Here is a 21,483-nt window from a genome sequence, read left to right as displayed (position 1 = left end):
TGTGGCTTTAGCGCAAAGGTCCTCGTCCTCCGCCGTTACCAGAAGATCATCCGCGTATTGGAGCACGGAGGAGCCCGAGGGGAGGCACAAATCGGCCAAGGCGTCCCTAACCACGGCTGTGAAGACCGCAGGAGAATCAACATACCCTTGAGGTAACCTGGTCCAGGTGTACTGCTTACCCCTATGCGTAAAAGCAAACAGGGGCTGTGTCTCACAGCCCACAGGGACGCTGAAAAAGGCAGAACAGAGGTCAATCACAGAGAAAAACGCATGTTCACACGGAATCGAGGCCATAAGAGAGGGAACGTCTGGAACTAATGGGGCGACTGGGATAATTAACTCATTAATCTTACGCAAGTCCTGGGTGAAACGCCACGTGCCGTTGGGCTTCTGCACCGGGTTCACTGGGGTGTTATAAGGGCTGACACAGGGAACAACCACACCTTGCTCTAGGAGAGAACACAGAACATCATCAATGCCAGACAGTTTAGCTGGGGAAAGGGGGTACTGTTTTACATATACTGGCGAAGAGTGTTTAATGACCGCCTCGTAAGGGGTACAGTTAACAAAGCCCACCTCGTCCTTATGTTCCGCCCAAAGAGAAGCTGGAAGGTCAGAAAGAGAGGGTGTGAGGTGGGTAACGGCACAAGCAGCATTGAGAAGGTTATGGGGAAGAGAAAGGGAGGTGAGGGCAAGAGCAGCCGACGAAGTGTCGTCTGGTATGTCAACAACCATGCGTGAGCCACTAAAAGAAATAGAGAGCCCTAGGAGGCTCATGAGGTCCCGTCCAAGCAGGTTAAAAGGGCAATCAGGCATGCAAACAAAGGAGTGAGAAAACTTCAGTAAAGGATCAAGGGCACAAGTAACAGAAAGGGGGGGCGTGCAACTGGAATGGAAAGGAACCCCTTCTATTCCCACAGAGCTTACAGACCGTGTAGATAAAGGACCCGCATATTCCCTCCCCACTGAGGACATGGTAGCCCCGGTGTCGAGTAAAAAAGGATATTCAGTCCCTGCCAGGCATAAAACAATAGTGGGAAGATCTTCGTTAAGAGGGGAGCTGAATAAAAGATTTAACATAGCAACGGTCGGGGTTTCATCGCTCTGAGGGCAGCCCTATGGGCGGGCAGGATCTCTCTGCCCTGTGGGGCTTGAACCGGCGCGCATGACGGGTTTCTCGCGTTCCTGCTCATCTCGCTGTTTCGCATGACATTCTCTTATCCAGTGCCCCTCTTTTCCACAATAGTGGCACTTTCCATTTCTCCTCCCTCCCCCGCCGCGCGGTCCCGTTCGGCGACCCCTCTCCTGTCGTCCCTCCGCTCGTCCGCCCGGCACGACGGATAAACATGCTTTATTCGTTTTACAGTCTAAAAGACCATCGCTCTCCAACGTGCGCACCCGCTCCCCGGCCTGACGGAGGACCAGATTATTCCGGTCACTCCAGTGATGTTTTAATACGCTCTGTATTTCGGGGCAACAATTAGACAGAAAGGTGGACAAGAACATTGGGTTCGGGTTTGCCAAATCAAGTTCAAGACCTCCCAAATGTTGCCAAACTTCCCCAAAGCGCTTCCAGAAAGCCGACGTCAGCTCAGAACGCTCCTGTTTGCAATTAGTGACCTGTGACAGGTCTCTATTTGCTTGTTTTAAGGCGAGCAGGTATCGCGTCAACTGCTCGCGAAGCTGCTGCAGCGCGTCCGGCGTGTCTTTCCAAAAGAAGGTAGACACGGTGCGCTGGCGAGGGCGACCGTTTTCCCCTACCGGAGGCAATTCCTCCTTAACATTAACAGCAATATCGTTGACGGGGCGGAGGACCTGTACGTTTTCTAACAGGGCCGTCTCATCGTATGCGCCTCCTAATTTATTCTGCAGAATAAACCGGTAGTCGGCTCCCGTTAGCTGACAGTTACGAGAAACATTAATTAACTGATCAACGAAGAGCAGAGGCTTGTCGGGTGACGGAAGAAGTGAGATGATGTCCTTAAGAGCCGACGGGGACGGAGGAGTTATATCAATACCACTGCGCTTTGCAACCCATACACAAGCAGCGTTTTGTGGCGGATAAGGACGCGAGCCGGCGTCTGGACCCACACCATCGGGATTATCCCAATCATCATCATCAGTGTCATCATCGGTGTCGTCACTGCTTTCTTCGTCTTTGCCGGTCTTGGCTGATGCAGGCGCACCTTTTATCCCTCCAGGGCGCTGCCCTCTGTCAACCGGGGGGGGGGGGCACGCAGACACAGCAGCCAGGGACGGATAAATTTTAGGAATCGTTTTTACAGATGACGACGATTTACCAGTAGCTTTTCCGGTCTTACTGTAAGGCGGAGGTTTACTGTCTAACGAGGCTGGAGGAGCAGAAGGAGATTTAGATTTTCCCAACGCCGCCTCCACCGTTTCTGTAGTAACGGGCGCAGATCGAGGCTTCGGGATGGACTTCAAGACTGAACGGGGAGTATAGGCCTGTTTAAAATTATCCCATACCTTTTTCATGTCATACCACTTAGCGTAACCCTCCCGCATATACGGGCGATCCCAACCGGGGTCCCCTAATCCCTCATAAATCATGCGATAGGCTGATGCAAGATAACCAGGATCGAATGTACCTTGACGAGGATAGGAAGGAATTTGAGGGTTGGCCTCAGTCCAACCTGCCAAATTATCGAGCCAGGGAGAAACATAATAAGCAAAACCGCACCTAGTCATCCATTCGGCCGGGGTTTCCCCTGGCGCAGGCTTAGGGAACGAGCTTCCCATCGTACAATGACAACAAACGGATCTGAAGAGGAACAGACAACAAATATAGTACAAATTTGTATAGCGCGCTCTTCCTGGACTCGAACCAGGGAAAACTGTCCTCCGTAGGACACTACGAAACTACTGCCAACCAGGTAGTCAATCAAACATGTCTTACCTGATTGAGAGTATCACGTCGGGGTCACCAAATTGTTAGAACCTGTGTCTGTCTCAGTTCAGATGCGTTGACGTAAGAGCGCTCTGGAGCAGGGAGAAAACAAACCACACGAATGAAATCAATCTGGTTTATTCAGGCACTGCTCAGTGATACACAAAAAGAGCAGGGTTTATATACATCAGAAGCTTTCGTGACAAGATAGGTAAGGGGCCCGGGGGCACAAGGTGAACTCGCCAGATAAGGAGTCGTTTTTATTATACATGAAAGAGCAGAATGTACACCCCCTAGAACAGGAGGGTCCAGGAATGTGGTTTCAGCGAAACTAGAAGGTACAGAGAAGAGCAGAAGAGTATGTTCTCGCGGCTATGCACGTTTACCAGGATGTGAACAGGTCATAAGTTCAGTACAGCTATGCACGAGAACACACATACAATCTTACAGTGACGAAGCGATCGGCTGCCATTTTGCCAAGTGATGTGCAAAACTTTGCTTGAGGTGATTATCGAGAAATAGTCCAAATCTCTCGACCAATCAGGGCATGCGATTTTCTATAATCACCTGCGTATTTATACTAAAAGAAAATAATCAATGAATTTCACACAAGCACGCGACAAAACAAAAAGACATCATTCATTATTTATGTACATGTGACCTACAGCTGGAATTTCAGCAACAGCAGCAAGCGAGCAGAAACATTTGAATAAACATTTTCTTAATTCTATTTAAACTAGGTGTCACTGAAGTGACAAATCCAAATTATTTGCACGAATGATTCCTAAGACCAATCCTATGGCACGTGTGGTACAACATTGTTCAGAACGCTACTCACAAGTTTAGTTTTAACCTAGAATTAGTTCTTATGTCTCTAGTGTGAAAGCAGGCTGAGGTAACAGGAACTAACTTGTTTTGCAAATGTTCGACTTAAACAAAGAAAAAATTAGCAATTATTTAATTACATGCCATTCTTTAATTACTAAACAGTGTAATGTTTTGGAAATTCCCAGGTTATAAGAGGAATAAAACACAGCAGAACAAGCTGTTCTTGGAAAAGTAACCAATGCTTTGTATCAGGCCCTTTCACACCACATGATTGTTGATCACAACCCACAGTGTTACATTTGCACTCCAGTTAGCAATTTGGATATGGTGAGTTATTTATTTTGTTTAAAACTCATTCAGGCCAACATTCATATGTATGCATCTTATATTTAGTGTTACACTTGATTGTAGCAGAGCAATTGGCTATGTAGCCGAAAGATCAATTCATGGACATGCTTCTTCAGTGCAAAATCCATTCACATCACACATCACAATCTATATTCTGTGAACTTTATTGCTTTATTTAAAACTATAATCTATAAACCCATTATTGTGCCATCTGTTCTTGCATAAGAAAATGTTTGCATGGTAATCATACTAATGGAATAGACACATATGCTGTTTGTTCACTTCCCCATTGTGTCATGCAACCTCTTGGACTGGATTGTTAATACAGTACATGCATATACATTTGTGCAGTTGTTCCACACTGCTCCAGACACTTACACAATGGGATAAGTCAGAGCTGGTGAAATACTGTACTGTGTATCCATCTTCAATTAATTGCTGAGACTTTTATTCTCATTTCAAACCATACATGACCAAGTGGTGTGTACCAGTTGTCAGATTGGTCGTTCATGTTTTTTTATTAAAGGATGAAGAATCACCATCATGCCATTTCTGTCAGAGATCTCTGACAATCAAGCATATTTTACTTTGTTGTTCTGGTCAAAATGGAGGGCGACATGGTGGTGTGATGATTAGCACTATTGCCTCATAGCAAGAAGGTTCTGGGTTCGAACCTCATGGTTGATGGGGGCCTTTCTGTGTGGAGTTTGCATGTTCTCCCTGTATCTGTGTGGGTTTCCCCCACAGTCCAAAGACATGTAAAGTAGGTAAAATACCCAGCCACTGGGGTTGCACAAGCCAGTGCATACTTAGTGCCAGTCCCAAGCACAGATAGATTAGGGAGCGTTGTGTCAGGAAGGGCATCTGGTATAAAACCTATGCCAAATCAAATATTCAGAACAGATCTGCTGTGGCAACCCCTAACAGGAGTAGCTGAAAGAAGATGATTTCTGGTCTAAATGCCACAAAGGAACAATTTTATTCTCAAAGTACTTTGGATGGGGCGGCACGGTGGTGTAGTGGTTAGCGCTGTCGCCTCACAGCAAGAAGGTCTGGGTTCGAGCCCCGTGGCCGGCGAGGGCCTTTCTGTGTGGAGTTTGCATGTTGTCCGCGTGGGTTTCCTCCGGGTGCTCCGGTTTCCCCCACAGTCCAAAGACATGCAGGTTAGGTTAACTGATGACTCTAAATTGACCATAGGTGTGAATGGTTGTCTGTGTCTATGTGTCAGCCCTGTGATGACCTGGCGACTTGTCCAGGGTGTACCCCGCCTTTCGCCCGTAGTCAGCTGGGATAGGCTCCAGCTTGCCTGCGACCCTGTAGAACAGGATAAAGCGGCTAGAGATAATGAGATGAGATGAAGTACTTTGGATGATGTTTTTAACATGGTGCCACTACAAAAAGTTTTAGAATTTTTTTTATCACGTGTATCTGAAGAATTTCATTTAGTTATTTATGTAACTTAATTTGTTTTAAGTATTTATTTATGAAGAAATTATAATACCTTTTAGAAATGCTCTTGCCATGAAATAGCCTTAGGTGATGACATGGCATTAAAAAAAATCACTCACTCACTCACTCACTCACTCAATTAATTGCTACTTGGTACACATACAGTGTATGGGGTTTTTTATGTTTGTTTTTTTAGAAATAAAATTATTTTCACGTTGTTGCTTTTGCAATATATTAACTCGCTTTTGTAGCTAGAATTTAGATTCAAAGATAGGTTGTGTTTAGTTCACATCTCCACATATTTTATTTTGCATATTTTGCCTTATTATTTAATGTTACAAATGTAGCATATAATTTTTGTAACATATACTTTTTCAAATTTGTAATCATTTAACATGATAATGTTTATTTACTGTTTGAATATCAGGTTATGCTGTAGCTGAAGTTTTAAAATCTTGATCTACCTGCCCCTCAAGGGTCTTGATAAGTCCCATTTGTCATCTTATTCTGCATCATCAGACAATCAGAATAACACAGAAGTCTAATATTCCCAAATGATGGTGAAAAAAGGGCAACAGTGGTGCAGTGGTTAGTACTGTTGCCTCACACCAAGAAGGTTCTGCATTGCAGGGCTAAACAGAGAGGATGTTTGTCACGATAGATCGACGACCTGTCCAGGTTGTACCCCATCTCTCACCTGAAATCAGCTGGGATTGGCTCCAGTTTCCCCCATGACCCTGATGGATAAGCGGTGTAGATAATCAATGGATGGATCATTATTTAGTACACATTGTCCCTGCACCATAGTATTACAGCTATGTGAGCTTACTTTATTTGTTAAAGCTATACGGCTTTTCAATTTCATAAAATCAGTGAAATTTGGTTTCCTCTGAAATTTGGTCATTGTGATATATGTTTATTTCTGCAATATCTTAAAAAAAAAAAAACAGGCCATTCTGTGGCTGGGAAGTTATTTAATTTGAGGGGATTCCCGAGCCCTGCGACCCTGTAGAACAGGATAAGCGGCTACAGATAATGGATGGATGGATTCCCGAGTAAATAATGTGCATGAAATCGCTCGCTTCACGCAGTCAAGCAGACAGAGGAAGTCCGGTGTGCACATGCACAGGTTTACCTGCTTCTTCTTCTTTTCCTTCTTCTTTTGGATTTTACAGCAGCTGGCATCCACAATGTTGCATTACTGCCATCTACAGGTTTACCTTGACTGTGCACTGACAGTTACATCATCCTGTCGCTAAATGAACAGCTGATCACACCGAGGTGCTCACTGATCGCTGAGATTTATTAGTTTGGTCCTGCATTTCCTTTCCTTCGCAACACAACATCTTTTCTTCTCACTTTCCATTACTGTAGTCGGTCTTTCACATTTCATTTGCGTCCTTCATTTTCCTCTCCTGTTTCAAATTTGTATCCCACAATGCCTTGTGCGAATGGGGGAAGCCCACCACGTGATGCATGATGTAGTATCTTGAATTGGGTCATGGTGAAGCAGGAAAAAATAGCAGAGAATTTAGGGCCATATGGCCCTAAATTCATTAACTGTTCTATTTAAAAAAAAAAAACTATTAAAATTGGAAGTCTGTGATTCAAATTCAGTAGCTTTCAGTCCACTAAACAAAAATAATTGGGTGTCAGGGAAAATTATTATTATTATGACTTACATTTGAAAAATCTGAAAGGCAGTCTACCTTTAATATACAGTATATATTTTTGTATTTTTAAAAAATATTTTACGAAAACCATCCCAGTTAACACTGTAGTTCATAATCAAAATACCAGCCTAATGACATTTAATTATTTATTTCAGTAGCAGTCATTGAAAGGCATGAACAAACAGGTAAAGCTTCAAATGTTTTTAGCTTGTTATGCAGGTTGCAAGAGAACTTTTCCCTAAAGCCCAGATTACTCTGAGCAGTCACAAGAGAAATGTGCTCAACACATTAAGCTGGTTAGATTGCCAGGTACATATAAACATTCATTCATTTATTCATCTATCTTAGTAACCACTTTATCCTGGTCAGTGTTATGCTGGATCCAGAGTCTATCCTGTGGGAACAGGCAAAGTTGGGGAAAAGCATAGATTATGGGTCATGGGTGGGATTAGCACTGAGGTGAAGTGATAAAATCCACTTCATAAAGCCTCTTTTTTTGTACCAGCTCATGAGAGACAGAATGTGTTCCTGGTACAGGTGTGTCCATCCATTCATCTTCCATAACCATTTATCCTGTGGAGGGTTGTGGGCAAGCTGGAGCCTATCCCAGCTGACTATGGGTGAGAGGCGGGGTACACCCTGGACAAGTTGCCAGATCATTGCAGGGCTGACACATCGAGACAAACAACCATTCACACTCTCATTCACACCTATGGTCAATTTAGAGCCACCAATTAGCCTAACCTGCACGTCTTTGGACTGTGGGGGAAACTGGAGCATCCGGAGGAAACCCACGCAGACACGAGGAGAACATGCAAACTCCACACAGAAAGGACTCTGTCGGCCACTGGGCTCGAACCAAGAACCTTCTTTCTGTGAGGCGACAGTGCTAACCACTACACCACCGTGCTGCCCAGTACAGGTGTGTGCATATTGAAATGGAATTTAACTCCAGTCCCATGAATTTAGTATTTTGAGAAGGAGTAACATTGCTTTTCATCTGATTCACTCTGAGAGAAGCTAAGCACTGGAATGATCTACAACTAACCAGTCATCTATGTACATATATACATAATTTTGAACTAATGTTAGCAAGGCTAATAAGGCTAATCTTATACGAGAGAGAGAGAGAGACCTGAAGGCTTGAGGAAAGTCAGAAGAGAAAAAACATGTATGTACTGAACCGTTCATTCTCGTTAATGCACAAGTTTATGTATAGTTGTCAGTAGTTTTTTAGTAGTAGTTTTATATTAGTTTTACTGTACATATTTTCCTATGTTTATTTTAGTATTTATGTGTGCACTTTATGGTGAAGCTTTAAATCTCATTGTACTTGTATAATGACAATAAAGGCTTTCTATTCTATTCTATTCTATTCTATTCTATTCTAATCAACCTCTGTGAAGTTAGCACCCCATATGGATTACTATACTGTATATTAATATTTTGAAGTTTTATTTCCTTAAATGTCTGTTCAACATTCTGAGATCCAATCTGCGATGTAGTAAACTACCTTTCTTGGTAAAAAGTAAAAATCAGGGATAGAAGTCCTGTTGACTTTGATCTGGGGAAATTTCCCAATCTTGCATCTTTTTCTAAGATAAAATACATTTCCTCCTTTAAAAAATGTGCCATGTGAGGGGGGAAAGATTCCTTAGAAACAGAGATTTCATGTCATACAGAATTTTATAGTCCCTTGTTACTGTTTTGATCACCCACTTGGGAGTTGCTATAGATTGTGAAGCTTATATGGAGTCTGAAAGCTGTCCAGCTGGAGGCTTTTGGAGGCTGTTAATGCCAGGCAGAGCAGTCACTCTCATAGATGGTGAGTGACAGCCATGTAGTGGTGAAGCCAGAGGTGAAAACGGATGCTCCAGGAGTGGGTTTTTAATGTGAAAAAACACTGTGTGCTATAGGGGAAACATTCGGGGCAGCATGGGGAGCAGTGCTGTTGGTCCAGTGAACAAAGAGAAGGAATTAATGGTGGTGGTGGGGATGTCCAGTGGTGGGGAAATTTTTCTCTTTTTTTGGCTTTCTCTTATGTCCACTTTGCTAGACACTGGGGAACCCCTGAGGCCAACAATCCCTCTTTTTCTAGGGGTCAGAGGGATGAGGTTGAAGGGTTTCTTGGCTATGCAAAAGAAATCTTACTTCAAGGTTTGAGCAAGGAGCCAGGCTGCAGGCTGAGTGGCCTATTGGCCTTGGGCCTGCCGGTGCCACTTCCCCCATTCCATGGGTGACGTACCTTTGACCTTCAGGCCAGGAAGGCTGTGCTACATGTCAAGTGGGTCTCCCTTGGCATATATAGAGAGGAATGTCAGGATACATTTTCTACACCTAGGAACTGAGCCCAAGAGTTTGCCATCACACACGGGGTTTTGGACTCTTGGCCTGTTTATGCGGATATTAATATGCAGCAAAACAATCAATGAACTGGTATCCTGCTAAAACTGTCCTCAGGGTCTTGCTGATCAGCCTTGAAGTTTTGGGATTCACCAGTTTTAAACCTATGGTTATGGAGCTTTTTGGGAAACATTGCAGTTTTCTGGTTGAGTGATAGATGTTTTAACCCCATAAAGAAGTGACAAAGAATTGATGTGAAGACCTCACCATGACACAAGCATTATAGGCCACTATGCGGGTTCACTGCAACTGGGTCTCAGAGACTTCACGTGCAAGAAGTGAATGCTTTATAAGAAATGCAATTAGATGTTTCTACAGAGATCAGGCACAGATGTGCCTCCAATAGCTGAAGCTCAAAAATAACCATCCATCACCGCTAATCCTGTGCAGAGTCACGGACAAGCTGGAGCCTATCCCAGCTGACTATGGGCGAGAGGTGGGGTACACCCTGGACAAGTCACCAAATCATCTCAAGGCTGACACATAGAGACAAACAACCATTCACACTCACACCTACAGTCAATTTAGAGCCACCAATTAGCCTAACCTGCATGTCTTTGGACTGTGGGAGAAACCAGAGCACCCAGAGGAAGCCCATGTAGACACAAGGAGAACATGCAAACTCCACACAGAAAAGCCCCCATCAGCCGCTGGGCTTGAACCCAGAACCTTCTTGCTGTGAGGTGATAGTACTAACCACTACAACCACCATGTGGCTGCTGTGCAACATGTGAATTTGATTTTTGCAGGGTGGCAGGGGAAAGCTCATGAATATTCCTGAGGAAAGTCCTACTTGATTGGCAGGCTAATGCCTTTTGGTTCACCACGTTGTTTGAGAGGGGAAAAAAAATCAGTATCCAAACTAGATAATCTTTTATCGACCCGAAATTTACTGCCATATATGTGTTCTCCGTGATTGGGTTCCCAAGTCAAAACAACGCGATGAAAGTTTAAGGCATTAACCTGCCAATCAGGTAGCACTTTCCTCATGAATAGTCATAGTTTTTCCCTGCCACCCTACAAAAAAACAAATTCAGGCAAATGGATGCATTTCCCGTGTCTGAGGATGATCAGTCTGTGGGCGTGTAGGTGAGAACATACAAACTCCACATAGAAAGGTCCCCATCGGCCACTGGGTTCAAACCCAGAACCTTTTTGCTGTGAGGTAAGTGTTAACCACTACACCACTGTGCCACCCCAGAAATAACAATCTTTCATGAATTCAGTTTGAAATGGCCCTACAAATGGCTGCGATGGGAAGCTCTCCTTTGAAGTACCCTGTGTGGGCTTCACCTCTTCAAAATGGATTATAGTCCATGTTTCCTTTGCAACTACTATTCACATCACAGTTGCCAGAGTGTTTAAAAAAATACTCACTGCTCCACTGAAATGTTTATTTTTAAGATTTTCATTGTTGAATTTCCACAAGGAGAGATTGCCCAAGTAGAGTCCGATTCAAAGAACACAATTTCAAACGTTAATGCATCTATGCAGGCTTTCATTAGAAACATGAATAACTGGAAAATGAATATACAGTGCCTTGCAAAAGTATTCATACCCCTTGAACTTTTTCACATTTTTCCACCTTACAACCACGAACTTAAGTGTTTTTTTTTTTAAATTGAGATTTTATGTGATAGACCAACACAGAGTAGCACATAATTGTGAAGTGAAACGAAAATGATAAATGGTCTTCAAAATTTTAAACAAATAAAAATCTGAAAAATGTGGTGTGCATTAGTATTCAGCCCCCCTGCGTCAATACTTTGTAGAGCCACCTTTTGCTGCGATTACAGCTGCAAGTCTTTTGTGGTATGTCTCTACCAGCTTTGCACATCTAGACACTGACATTTTTGCCCATTCTTCTTTGCAAAATAGCTCAAGCTCAGCCAGATTGGATGGAGAGCGTCTGTGAACAGCAATTTTCAAGTCTTGCCACAGATGCTCAATGGGATTTAGGTCTGGACTTTGACTGGGCCATTCTAACACATGAATATTCTTTGATCTAAACCATTCCATTGTAGCTCTGGCTGTATGTTTAGGGTCATTGTCTTGCTGGAAGGTGAATCTCCTTCCCAGTCTCAAGTCTTTTGCAGCCTCCAACAGGTTTTCTTCCAGGACTGCCCTGTATTTAGCTCCATCCATCTTCCCATCAACTCTGACCAGCTTCCCTGTCCCTGCTGAAGAAAAGCATCCCCATAGCATGATGCTGCCACCACCATGTTTCACAGTGGGGATGGTGTGTGCAGGGTGATGAGCAGTGTTAGTTTTCCGCCACATAGCGCTTTGCATTTAGGCCAAAAAGTTCAACTTTGGTCTCATCTGATCAAAGCACCTTCTTCCACATGTTTGCTGTGTCCCCTACATAGCTTCTTATGCCTGTCTTTCAACAATGGCTTTCTTCTCGCCGCTCTTCCAAAAAGGCCAGATTTGTGGAGTGTACGACTTATAGTTGTCCTGTGCACAGATTCTCCCACCTGAGCTGTGGATTTCTGCAGCTCCTCCAGAGTGATCATGGGACTCTTGGCTACTTCTCTGACCAGTGCTCTCCTTGCTCGCTCTGTCAGTTTAGGTGGATGGCCATGTCTTGGTAGGTTTGCAGTTGTGCCATACTTTTTCCATTTTTGAAGGATGGATTGAACAGTGCTTCTTGAGATGTTCGGAGCTTGGGATATTTTTTTATAACCTAACCCTGCTTTAAACTTCTCCAGAATTTTATCCCTGACCTTTCTGGTGAGTTCTTTGGTCTTCATAATGCTGTTTGTTCTTCAGAGTTCTCTAACAAACCACTGAGGCCTTCATAGAACAAGTGTATTTATGCTGAGAGTAAATTACACACAGTAGGACTCCATTAACTAATTAGATGACTTCTGAAGGCAATTGATTGCACTGGATTCTATTTAGAGGTACCAGAGTACAGGGGGCTGAATACTAATGCACACCACATTTTTCAGATTTTTATTTGTTTAAAATTTTGAAGACCATTTATCATTTTCGTTTCACTTCACAATTATGTGCTCCTCTGTGTTGGTCTATCACATAAAATCTCAAAAAACTTTTAAGTTCATGGTTGTAAGGTGGAAAAATGTGAAAAAGTTCAAGGGGTATGAATACTTTTGCAAGGCACTGTACATGGGTCATGGCATTCAAAAAGGATTAGTTGTCATATTGGATTTCGTCTTGAAATCATGTTTTTTTTTCCTTCCTGGATTTTCTCTTCTCTATCAAACAATATAGCTACCAACCAGGGAGGGTGAGGCCATCGCATGCTTTCTCGAAAGCACGTGTAGCCAGCTGACTGCATCCTTTTTGAGCTGTTGCTCAAGAAACGTCAGGGGTGGTAGAACAGTTGTACTTGGGGGGGGAAATCACAAAGTGATAAGGAAGAGAGTATGCCACTCCTCCCTCCCTGAGAGTACAGCCAATTTTGCTTTTGAGTTCCCAGCTACGGATGGCTGTGGCATCATGGGGATTTGAACTAGCAATCTTCAGATCACTGGGCGATCACTTTTCTGCATCTAAAAATCATGTTTGACAGTGGAAACAGGGTGGAAACCTATGCTTAAATTTTCATTCCTTGGCCTAATCAGACAGTTATACGCTCTTGAAATTTTGTATAAAATGGTTAGAACATACTTGGTTATCATGAGATCTGTGCTTTAGTGTGTAAATGCGTATAGGTCAATTTTAAAGCTGAGGGGACTGCGTCAGTTAGATTTTCTTGTTTTCTGGCTTTGGCTTTTTTTCCTTGTTTGAATTATTTAGAATTTAAAATGTATCCAGATTGTGGTGCCATACAAAACAAGAACTATTTGTTTCAACTGTACTCTAGAATAGTGGGCAAATAATGGCACCTTGTGGCCAAGACCTGTAAAAGGCTTTTCAGTGAAATACACATGGATTGTTTAAGACAAATGAATCAGCAACAAATGTTTGATTTACATTTATTTTCCAATCCACAGTTATGTATAATCAACATATTTCCTAGACTGTAGGTGGCAGCATATTAAGACAAACATCCATGTGAAATTTTGCTTAATAAAACTGTACAATAACTTGGCTATAATGAGGAAAACTGCACCCCACAGAAACTTTCAAACATGGCAATTAAGAAAACAGACCCTCTCCCCAGAAAACAGAAGAGCATGGGCTTTAAGGAGTACTGTATTGGCTGAGTATGCTGACGCAGAACAATTCAAAATGTAACAACACACGTTAAATATGTTCCTCCATGCCTGACTGAGAAACAAAAGATACATGGGAACTGTTCTTGTCTAACATGATTCAGAAATCAGACATCTTCTCTAAAGGGTATACATTATGAATGTTTCAAATTTGTAAACACCAAGTATCATGCTGCCTTTTTTTCTTTTTTTTTTTGTGCAAGAAAACTTGTAGGACACACAGTATACAGAAACGGCCCATAGTCTGAGACACACAGAGCTTCAAGGCTGAAGCAGCTCCTCCATCTACAGATCATCAAGCAGTTGGATCACCTTCAAGTGTTTCAATTTGATACTCGGAGAATATATACAACCAATTATTTTTAAATTGCACCATTCTCTTTAAATAATATACTAAAAGTATTTATTTGTAAATATCTCAAATGAAAAGTATATATATTTTCCAAATATATAAATATATTATATCATTAAACTGACAATGAAGACAGATCTGAGAGTAAGAGACACTCCTTGAAGCTTGCCATTAACACATCTTAACATCTTGCTTATTCATATTTTGGTCCTTCAAAAAGAAACAAATGCCCAAAAAAAAAATCCTTACAATACAAACTACAAAAATATCAATAAAATGACTTTCAGGTCATTATAATACAAAACATATAGTGTAAAACCACACAACTGCTTATACAAAAAAGGAAAAAAAGGAAAGAAAGAAAAAAATATGAAGCACAGTAGCGCAATTCATTTTCAGTTCGCTCAACGCTGAAAATTCTCCATTTTGGTAGGTATTTACACAAATGTTATGGCAAGTAAAGGAGTGGCTCACTGGATTTCAAGGGAAGTCATGACACCCTTCTCTCAGATCCTCTAGAACAAGCATCACAGCAGGTCAGATCCTCTCAGTCTGAATGATTAGATATGAGCTAATCAAACTCTTTGGTGTCAGACAAGAACATGGCAGCCATCCCCATTTGCTGTGCTCGCACTCTCAAATTTGTCTTCAAGTGTCCAACTATTTACAACATTTGGCAGCAATTTGGAAAAAGAACAGAAAAGCATCATCCTTCATTGGTAAATAAAGAACAAAAAAATGCTCCTAAATAAACAAGTAGCAGCAATTTCTTGCACCTCGCAAAAAGAAGACGACTCAGCACATACATAACAAAAAAGTCTCAACTTAGAATTTTAAATAATCAGGTACTATGGCATTTCTGTAAATCATATGTGAGCACACACATATTCCTGCATATATGTATGTTCACAAAGATTCACAGATATACACATAGGACGAGGTTAGGATATTTGCATGATAAGCAAAGGCAAAAGAGAAACCCCTCTCAGGTACAGATTGGGGAAATGCTGACCAACAGCATGGAGTTGCTTAGTGGCACTCGGTCACTTCCTCTGCGGCAAACACAAAGATGGCTCTAGTCGGGTCTCTGGGTTTGATCAAACTCATGCATTTATCAAGTTACGGTTTGGGGGGGGGGGGGGGGGGGGGAGGAAATGGAGATGAATAGAAGAGAAATACATCTTTCCTCCACCTGAGGACTGCTGGATGGAAGCAGTTTCACTGCAGAGCTGCTCTAAGGGGTCTCCTTAGGGGTCACACAGCAGAGAAGCTTAAGCATCATGGGGAAAAGCGGAAGGAGGAGCAAGACTCCACAGAGTATCCACAGAACATTCTTGAGTTTCCACCAGGTAGTGAGGAAGTCTACTACATCAGTCATCACAAGGCACATACTGTAACGTCATGCCTCACACTGATCAAGTTTTCATCAAGTTTCGCCACATGGACAAAAATAGTACACATGCTCCAGGATATAGTTCTCCAGTGTATGATATGCAACTGTTCATAAACTATATATATTCAGCAGATGATTAGATCATGCTCAGTTCATTTAGCTTAATATTTGTTTGGATGCACGTGTGTCGAAACCAAAAGCTTGTAATGGATTTCTAGGGATCTGAGCAATGTAAACCAACATGCCCTTTGTGAAAAAGGACTGAAACGAAAGACCAGCGCGATTCTATTTTGCACTGGCCAGTCCGTGATTGGGCAGAAATGATCACATGCTATATGGTTGTTACAGCACATTACCAGCCCTTTAGAGATGGAATTAATGATACTTCATCAGACATCTAGCCTTCAATTCGTGTGAAAAGAAACGAAAAGTAGTAAAATGCTAGGTTTCCTAAGTCACTAGACATGCTATTTATTTAGATCCATGTTAATCAGAAGGCATTACACCAGGCAATGCTATGGGCATAACATTTAGAGTGCTCAGTGTTCAACTACTCTCACCCCATTCATTTATAGAAATAATCAATCGATCTTTCTTTTTTTTGTTTGTTTTTCTTTATGATTAGAATGGCAGTGACAAAATGACAGCACAGATGATGATGACGATGACGAGAGCAAGTTACATGGCCAGAACTCATGTTGAGTCCCCTATCCTGTAACAGAAGGGAGCATCTTTGTGACAGGAAAGAGTACTCAATCCCTCACATTTCATCTAGAGAAATGGAAGGGTTTTGCTGGCATTTATTTCCCTCTTCCTGCTTCTTCCATTTTCGCTCTCTGTTCAGCCCCTCAGCTCAAGCTGTGTCAGATGACCGAGGAAACACTGTGGCGCTGAACTTGAGAACAGTAGACACAACATTTACTTGAGAGAGAAAGGAAGTGGAGGAAGAGGGGGAGGAGAGTGAGGGTGGATGTGCAGCCCCAAGATAAAGGACCCCCTGACTCTCTGCATGGCCATCAGAGCTGATACCACTTCTTATCCTTGTACTTCAACATCACCTAAAAGATTTAAAAAATATATATATATTTTTTCTAAGTCTCACATAATCAAAATCACAAAAGGTCAAATATCCATTGCATCATTCTGGTGTCAAATGCTCACGCCTGCAATGAACTCACATCATGTGCATGCTTGGAAAACGAGTCTGCGCTAGCCATCATGGCTGCCGTCCTCTCCTCCAGCTCGCCGAGCTTCTGTCCTCTCTCATCTAGAGCTATCCGGGCACGTGCCAGCTCACCCACCACTCCTGACGCTGCCCCCTTCATGCCCTCCATGCTACCTGGCCCTGGAATGTGCTGGGCAAGGCTGCGTGAGGCTTTCCCTGCTGCCATTTCTCCAACTGTAAACACAAGACCAAGGACAAACAAGGGTAAATGTTGAATATTTAGAACTGGTGCCCAGTGATCTGACATGATGCTCGGTGCAGGAGCTGGGGACTGTTTAAATCTCGGAAACAATTTCATGTTTAAAAATGGAAGCATTATGTAATCAGATGTGGGCGTTTCCTCATGCACAGAATAAAAATAATAACTGTGGAGGATTTTATCAGGTTTATTTCTGATTGAGAATATATAAATATTTTATCAAGTCAAATCCACCAGCATCTATTCATAGTACAAAGACGTCTTCAGATGGTGTGCGTTAGAAAAATCGTATCATTTCTTGGATTAAATTTATTTGAATAATTTTGCACTAAGGTTTGAAATTGTCCTTTTCATTACTGATTGTCTTTTGGATTGTTTATGATTCCTTGCAGATTCACTAGGCCGTTTGTATAGCTGTGCCTTTAACAGTTTTCAGTCTCTGGTAAATGTTTATTTATTTTAAATATGGAGCTCTCAAAGCAAGCATTAGCATAGCACAATAGCATGGGATGAAATCTAAAATGGTCGTTTCCTCCTTGGAACACAGTGTCACCACTGCAATATCTGATTTCACCAATCTTGCAATCTTGTTTTAACAGCCATTATGTAAATAGCTTAGGTTTGAGCCCCAGGCCACTGGTGCCTCATCAGTGGAAAAGAGCAAAGTCGTCTGTTACTTGTATATTCAAGTTATTAATTAATGCATACACCACCACTGAGTGTACTTCTGATACTTACAGAGATCTTCTCTATCCAGGGATTGGGCCCCACCTCCAAAAAGACCTTTAAAAAAGCCTCTGTTAGGAGCCTCTGGTGTCTCGACTGGAGTGAACAGCTCTCCCAGCATTTCCTGCAACCATCAACATGAGTGCTGATTACCCATATGTACATTTATCCTGCCTACAAACTACATGCATGATAAGGGTTGTACAGTCTCTCTCTCTCTCACACACACAGTGAGCAGGGATGTCTGACCTGCAAGTTATCACAGGTTTCCTGACTGTATGTGATTCTCTGGATCTCTGTAGGGGAGGTGAGATACAGAGCCTGGCCCAGGTTGGAGAAGCAGAACGTTCGAGCTATCCGCATGTCCGTCAGAGGCAGATAGTTCACGTCTAGTAACGGCCGCAGACTGGGCAGACTGACACAGAGAAACGAGGCTGAGTACGGCAAAAGGGAAACCATTGAGATTTCACAATACTAGAGCTAACGCCCCATAATTCTAGGTGGCACCACGATTACAAATACGGAAAGGTTTTAATATTACCGCAGGCAGCTGCAGAGTCACATGCATACCTCAGAGTCATGATATGCCCGTTGGCACAGAAACAAGCGATGCAGATTCCAGCAGGCATGACCACAACGTCGGCCCTCAGCACGTACGAGGTCTCAGTGATGTTGTGTTCAAAGATGCAGTTCTGTGAGGGCAGGGCAGCCACTTTGGCTTGTTTCTCAGAACAGACCACAGCGTAGTGGGTGTCTTGGTTCTCCTGAGAAGAAGGAGGTGAGGCAGGCCGGCGCCGCCGCGTCTTTTCCCTCTCCTCCTCAGAGGCATTGAGGTCATACCAGCACTCAGAGGCAGGAGGCTGTAGAGAGCCACTCGAGTCCATCAATGCCATGTGCAAAATGCCTCCTTTCAACCGAATTACTGAGCCTGGGGGAAACCAGAGACATGATGCATATACATAAAATTTAATCTTCCTTGCAATTCAATACTGCAATATTTTATATACATGACATCTGTAATTTTATTTTAAGGTTTAAACAAATAACACAGTCAAACCTTGGGCATGCCTTAATATATAGAGTCATGATATGCCAAATGGGCATATCATGACTCACTCTCTCATATTTATAAAAATTTGATATCATTTCACAATCTAATAACTTTGCCAATTCTCGTTCAGTTGACCTCAAATTTGAACAGCGTGTGTGTAAACAGGTCAAAATTTTATGTTTAATGTCTTTTGTTTTGATCTTGTTGGGTATAGAAATGCCATTCAGTGGAAAAGAAAAGGCGTTTTGTGTGTTAGAGTATGCTCGAACACAGTCGAACAAGACTGTGCAGCGTGCATTTATGAGAGAATTCTCTAAAAATGCACCAACTGCAATGCAGATTTGGACATGGCACAAAAAGTTCAAAGAGGAAGGCTGTCTGTGCAGGACAAAAGGATCTGGATGACCACCAGTATCGGAAGAGACGTTCGAGCGGGTTTGCGAAAATTGGTGAAATCGTTCATGGAATCCACATACATTTGAATTTCTCATTCAAGGTTTGAGGAATAAATCTTACATTGCTCAACATTTAAGCCTGTTCAGTTTCATTTGCCTAGACTATGTAGTTTCTGGGATATTTACATCTCAAATAATATCAAATTTTTTGAAAAAAAACAAAACCATGTGTACCTGTGTGTTTATATATTATATAAAAAATGTACAGGTATGTATGTATCCTCTTACCACAGAAGGAAACGCCTACTGTTTGTTGCAGCCTCTGCTCAGGGGTAGAGGGCACATTGAAGGAAATACCCAGCATAGTGCCCACAGAGGTGCCCACCCAAAGGCTGGGGGATGCTGCTACGTCACTCTTCCTGGACAGGGAGTCGCAAAAATGTAAGGAAGAGATGACCTCACGTGACTCTTTGTCAATACTGGTCATGCTGGAGCTGCGCGAGCGGCTAAAGGAATTGTCCTTGGCATCTGTCAGCATGGCGATCAGTTAGGTACCAAAAAAAAAAAAGGAGGCAGAAAGAAAACACAGGGCTGTTTAATATAAACATGTGATTTAGGGAACTTCAAGGAAATATGATGCTGAAGGAAGAAAAAACAGCAGTTGCAGTACATTTATAAGTGAATTTATGCATTGTGAGCAATTGCCTGAGAAACCATGAGGATTAATAATAATTACTGTGAATCACAGAATTCTTTGCTTTGGGTTGGTTTGGTACTGCACATGAATTAGCATTTGAAACTACAGGGGGCAGCTAAATATATCTTCAGTGTAATTACAAGGAAAAACCACAATTACTTTTCCCATCGTAATTGTAACAAAAGATTTTCATATTAGTATCACATGCTTGCAGTAAAGCCAGGATGTGGCATACACAAGCACATACAAATACCACACAAAGATTTCTCAGAATCCAAAAACTAGAATGGTGTTAAGATTCAGCAGTAGTCTTAGCTACATCACTTCGTTAACTGTGAACTGATCCTGCAGAGACCAGGAGCCTGGTTTCCCAAGTGTTTAACGTTTCTGAAATGTTTTTACGTCACACAGATGTCAGTGAACAGGTCCCCTTTTAGAATGTTTAAATCTACCTCAGCTCATGCCCATGCATCAGTACTACTGGACTATTTTTCATTTACACAAAGTGAAGCATAAACTTCACTGAAAACCACTGAAATTACTCTCCCACCTTCTAATTATATTCATGATCTACAGCGATGTTTTGATTATGTGGCCTGTACCTGCTAAGTAAAGTGTGTGTACTGTAATTATAGTTATTACACCAACCTGGGAAACACAAATACGATGTTTATACACTGTCCCATTGTCTCATGTCACATTTTTAAGTAACTGTGACTGCTCCCACTGACACAGTTGCTCTGTTCCTGCCCAGAGTGCTTATGGAGGTCAAGTGGTGTAGACTAGACACAAAGGGCACTTAAATTGTGCAGACTCAGATTATAGCTTCGAGTTAAGAAGGGACGATACTTTGCTTACAAGGATACGCTAGAACACTGGAGAAACCACACCAAGGTTAGTCTCACCAAACCAAGTTATAAATGAATTAGCATCAATGTTGAAGGAAAAATCCACCCTGAAACAGCTTGCATATCAAATATGATCTTCAATACCACAAAAAATTTATTGTATGATTAAATTCTGTTGAATTTTGTTTTTAAATTCTTTAATATCCAGTAGGTCTATTTTCACTTTGGCTAACGGTTTCCTACAAGGCTGTCTAACTGCCCACTGATAGTGACGCCAGTGGGAATTCATCTCTACCTAAAGAGACTGATGCAGTAGTGCTTTCATTGTGCCTGTCCACCTCTCTCACCTCCTCATCTGTACACTCTGCTGAAACAGATGAGGTTCCAAAGATTCAACTTCCAATTATGCTAACATTGCCATCAATACCCTCGAGCTTGTCATATCAGAGCTCGCTAATTAGCTGAGCTGAATCGCTGCTGTAACTCAACACAACCATCGCATGCACTATAAGGCAAAAATATGTGGACACCTGACCACCACACCCATATGCAGACCTTCCCAAGCTGTTGCCACAAAGTTCTATGTGCACAATTGTCTAGAATGTATTTGTATGCTGTAGTATTATGATTTCCCTTCACTGGAACTAAAGGGCCCAAACATGTTTCAGTATGCCAATGTTCTTGTGCACCAAGCGAGGTCCATCAAGACACGTGCCCTGTGTCCGAAATCACTCACTTGTTCACTACTCCCTATATAGGGAATTACTACATAGAGGACTATATAGTGAGCTCATGGGGAAGGGG

At 42.3% G+C, this 21,483-nt stretch overlaps 1 protein-coding gene across 9 annotated transcripts in view; it reads right to left on the bottom strand.

Annotated features, from left to right (window-relative positions):
• Positions 1 to 13,541: 13,541 nt before the first annotated feature.
• Positions 13,542 to 21,483, bottom strand: part of stxbp5b (syntaxin binding protein 5b (tomosyn)) — a 44,931-nt gene continuing 36,989 nt past the window's right edge. For all 9 annotated transcript variants that reach the window (XM_060934472.1, XM_060934463.1, XM_060934464.1 and 6 more), the window contains 6 exons: positions 19,423 to 19,662; positions 18,259 to 18,616; positions 17,938 to 18,103; positions 17,701 to 17,812; positions 16,717 to 16,937; positions 13,542 to 16,596 (listed from right to left, as the gene is read on the bottom strand). In XM_060934472.1, the coding sequence (XP_060790455.1) occupies positions 16,555 to 16,596; positions 16,717 to 16,937; positions 17,701 to 17,812; positions 17,938 to 18,103; positions 18,259 to 18,616; positions 19,423 to 19,662 (1,139 nt within the window). In that variant the 3' untranslated portion in view covers positions 13,542 to 16,554. The remainder of the gene's footprint in view (positions 16,597 to 16,716; positions 16,938 to 17,700; positions 17,813 to 17,937; positions 18,104 to 18,258; positions 18,617 to 19,422; positions 19,663 to 21,483) is intronic.

The sequence above is a fragment of the Neoarius graeffei genome, chromosome 11, assembly GCF_027579695.1.
Source record: "Neoarius graeffei isolate fNeoGra1 chromosome 11, fNeoGra1.pri, whole genome shotgun sequence".
Lineage (NCBI taxonomy): Eukaryota > Metazoa > Chordata > Actinopteri > Siluriformes > Ariidae > Neoarius > Neoarius graeffei.
This window is presented reverse-complemented; position numbering and strand designations above follow the sequence as displayed.